This window comes from Etheostoma spectabile, chromosome 5 (genome assembly GCF_008692095.1).
Source record: "Etheostoma spectabile isolate EspeVRDwgs_2016 chromosome 5, UIUC_Espe_1.0, whole genome shotgun sequence".
In the NCBI taxonomy this organism is placed as follows: Eukaryota; Metazoa; Chordata; class Actinopteri; order Perciformes; family Percidae; genus Etheostoma; species Etheostoma spectabile.
In genome coordinates this window covers 21,183,606-21,187,038 of record NC_045737.1, presented here as the reverse complement: position 1 = coordinate 21,187,038, position 3,433 = coordinate 21,183,606, and the positions used below count along the sequence as shown (strand labels likewise).

Below are 3,433 nucleotides of genomic sequence, written 5' to 3'. Positions count from 1 at the left end.
ACAAGAAGGAGTTGGTTGAGCCATCACCGCAGCAGCGTTAGCACGTAGGTTACTTCTGCAATGCGTGTTCATGACTCAATTGACTCCTTCTTTTTGGTTATAGGCTGGAACACTGTTTGTTATGGTTCGAGGTGCAGGTTGGCACAGTTGTTTTTAGTTTTGTTTTTTTTGTTGCTGTTTGCCCTGTGTTCAGGGCATAGGCAGCTAGTGGATACTGAGAAGATGTTGGCTGTGATGTCTGTGGCAAGAAATGTAGCCTAAAAAACGTGTGACATAATTTTGAGCACCTTTAAACCTGTAGGTCTCGTAAAAAATGGGTTTAGTTCTTGATTTATCCAGTTTGTCTGTTTCCCCTCAAATGTATAATCCAATCTAAATTTTCACCTTGTAATCTCACATTTATTTCACACAGAAATTAGTGTAACAAAGGATTTATCTATGTGACACTTTCACCATGGATTACGTCTTCATCTGTCTGTTTTAGTGTGTACTGATTACAAAAATTAATAAAAAAAATCAAATGTCATTATAAACTGATAAACCAGTAAACTGATAAAAAGTAAGTCTTTTGAGATTTTTAGGGTAGGTTTGCCAGAAAGACAAGAGATAATGAACAAAAAAACTAAAACATTTTTTTATCACAGGATAATTGATGTGGAAACCTTTTTTTTTACAGTCGTTACATGATCAAATCCACCAAAGTACAATAATTTTTTATCTGTCTGCTTTGACTTCACTTTATAATAGAGCAATTGTAGCTCTTCGTTTTCACGTTTGCACAGTAATGAAACAAACAAATGTTACTCAAATAATAAAGGGCCACATACGGTACACAATAATAGAGCTGTTTGGACCTCGGTATGCTCTCACTTAAACATACTCCCCACGTATAACCTTAATTTCTGCCTGCATCTTAACTACCGTAACTACACTACAGTGTACCAAATCATAAGGTTGTCCAATTTATTGTATCCCTGCTGGTTTTAAATCCTCAATCTACATTGTTGACATTCTAATCTCCTGATACTATCTGAAGCTTTTGGAACTTGATCATAATATTGATTAAATATTTGGCCACAGAAACACTTGTAATCTGTGTGCCACCTCTGCACAGTCCACCATTGTTTGCCTTAATGAATGATTATGTGAAGGATCGTTAGGTCATCTAAAGCTGCTTCTGTTCTGTAATTCAGGGATCTCTGCTGGTGTATGTGCATGTGCGTCAGAGCATCGTGGATTGTGCTCTCATCCCTCTGGTGCTCTTCTCTCACAGCCTGAGGGTCCCATACACTATGTTTCCCCTCCACATTACCAGCTCCTCCATACGGTAAAGTCATACACACACAAACCTACATAAAAGCATAGAAGTAAACATTCAGAGTGTTCCCCCACACATAATGTCTGCAGACACGCTTTTTGCCCAACATTAAATACTGACTTTATCAGTTTAATTCACAACACTAAATTTACTGTAGGTCAGTCAATTTAATCTAAAGACAGTGTGAAGACACGTCATCACTTTAAGATCCTTAAATTAACCTAGTTATGTCTTATAATACAGTACCCTTTATTTATCCTATAGATCAATCTTGAAGAAAGTAGGTGTGGTCCTCCTGCCAATTTCTGCAGTGACCGAGCAGGATGCTGAGATGGACAGTCTGTACGCTCCTGTAATGACCTCCGTAAGTCTGATGTATGTTAATGGGTTTAGGATAAAGTAGGATGTGGCAGTCATTGTGGTGATTGTAGTTCTGTTATGTTTGAAGGAGGAATTAACTTTAGTCAGCAATGAACAGCTACACATAAAGGTTTGCTCTTCACTGGAGTCTGAACAATAGGTCATCCTCAGATTAAGCATCAACAGCCATGCTAACGGCTCTGCGAGGCTGGTTCTTCGGCACAGCAGCGCTATGAGCTGAATGCTAACATTAGAATGCGTAGGGGATTAGAATTATGCAATTTTTTAGGTTCATGCTTTTATTTTGTGTTTTTACTAGAACATGATCACACTTTATTTTTCCCATACTGGCCTTGCCTGCTCCTTGCCTGCTTCTTGCCTGCTGTACCTGTATCCACCCTCTGTGTGACATTCTGTTTTAGTGCCTGTCTTCAGTCAAACTCATGCGTGACACCGTGCAGTCTCCGTAGATGGCGCACGCTACAAGCATGCACAAAGACATTTATGCTAACACATTGTTCATTGCAGTATTCTCCGTAAAACAAGTATTTTCTAAAAAAAAATCTGTAAATAAGGAAGAAGCAGTAGAGAAGATGTAGATAGTGGAAGTAAAGGAAAGCAGGCTGCTTGGGAACAAGATTTTTTCCTGAAAACTAAATTATCTCATATTTTTTATAACTTCTTTTCCCAGTGTGGTGTCTCTCTGACCACGTACAGTATGACGTGTAACTCCCTGTTAGCCTAGGAAAACCCTAACAAACTTCCGGCAAATTTGAGATTTGCTCTGCAAGTCAGTGTAGCCAAGAGCCCATTTAAGCCCATTTCCAATTTTTCCAAATCAAGGCACCAATCCCAACCGCCGAGGCGGACTTTATACGATGACGATAGCGCAGCGACAGCAATCAGTTTTTCGTTTTCATTGTAACATGACGGCCACCAAAGCGCAGCAACCTGTTCCTGACGCTGCTATGTCACCTGGATTGTTGGTCTGATTGGTTGAAGGATTATCCAATTGCGCCCAGAGGCATTTGAGAGTTGTCAGTTAGTGAAGGCCCTTTGAAAATGAGCTGTGAATGAACCTTCCCCAGACCTACTCTGTTACAACTGAGAAGGGTCTGGTGTCAACTAGGCTAACTCCCTCTGGTCTGTACACGAAGAATCATACAGATGTTTGTAGAGACAATGAATTAAACGAAATGAATGAAAGCGCAGCACGCAATGAGTTACAAAAAGGTGTGGAGCCTTCGCGCTGGAAACGACAGACGTGGTGACGTAATTTTATTGCTCACGCACCTCAAGCCGGAAACACCATGGCAACCATACACCAAAAAGCCCAGTCTGCTCTGATTGGTCAGCTTTTCCGCATCTGTGTTCTGCTGTCCTTGTCTCTGTACTGTCCGTTGCAGTCAGAGACTAACTGTAATTGAGTATAGCAGCACTTTCTACTGTGAAAAATCAAATGTCAACCTCATGGTGGCCCTAGATTAATGTTCAGAGGATCCCCAAAGTCAGTACAGTAGTATTCATCCCCTGGGGACCATTAATAGTTGTAGCAAATGCCATGGCAAACTATCCAATACATGCTGAGATATTTCAGTCTGGACTAGAGCTGCACAATTAATCAAATTTTAATCACAACCATGATTTTGACTTCCCACGATCACATTTGCGTGATCAAGCATTTTTTTTTTTAATGCGTCATTTTATAGAACACTCCGGGTTTTTTGCAAAGCCAATCTACCCCTCCGTAAACCA

General features: G+C 40.3%; 1 protein-coding gene across 3 annotated transcripts in view; it reads left to right on the top strand.

Moving 5' to 3' along the window:
- Positions 1–3,433, top strand: part of gpat2 (glycerol-3-phosphate acyltransferase 2, mitochondrial) — a 130,921-nt gene that overhangs the window by 102,245 nt on the left and 25,243 nt on the right. For all 3 annotated transcript variants that reach the window (XM_032515971.1, XM_032515968.1, XM_032515970.1), the window contains exons 9-10: positions 1,194–1,327; positions 1,583–1,682. In XM_032515971.1, the coding sequence (XP_032371862.1) occupies positions 1,194–1,327; positions 1,583–1,682 (234 nt within the window). The remainder of the gene's footprint in view (positions 1–1,193; positions 1,328–1,582; positions 1,683–3,433) is intronic.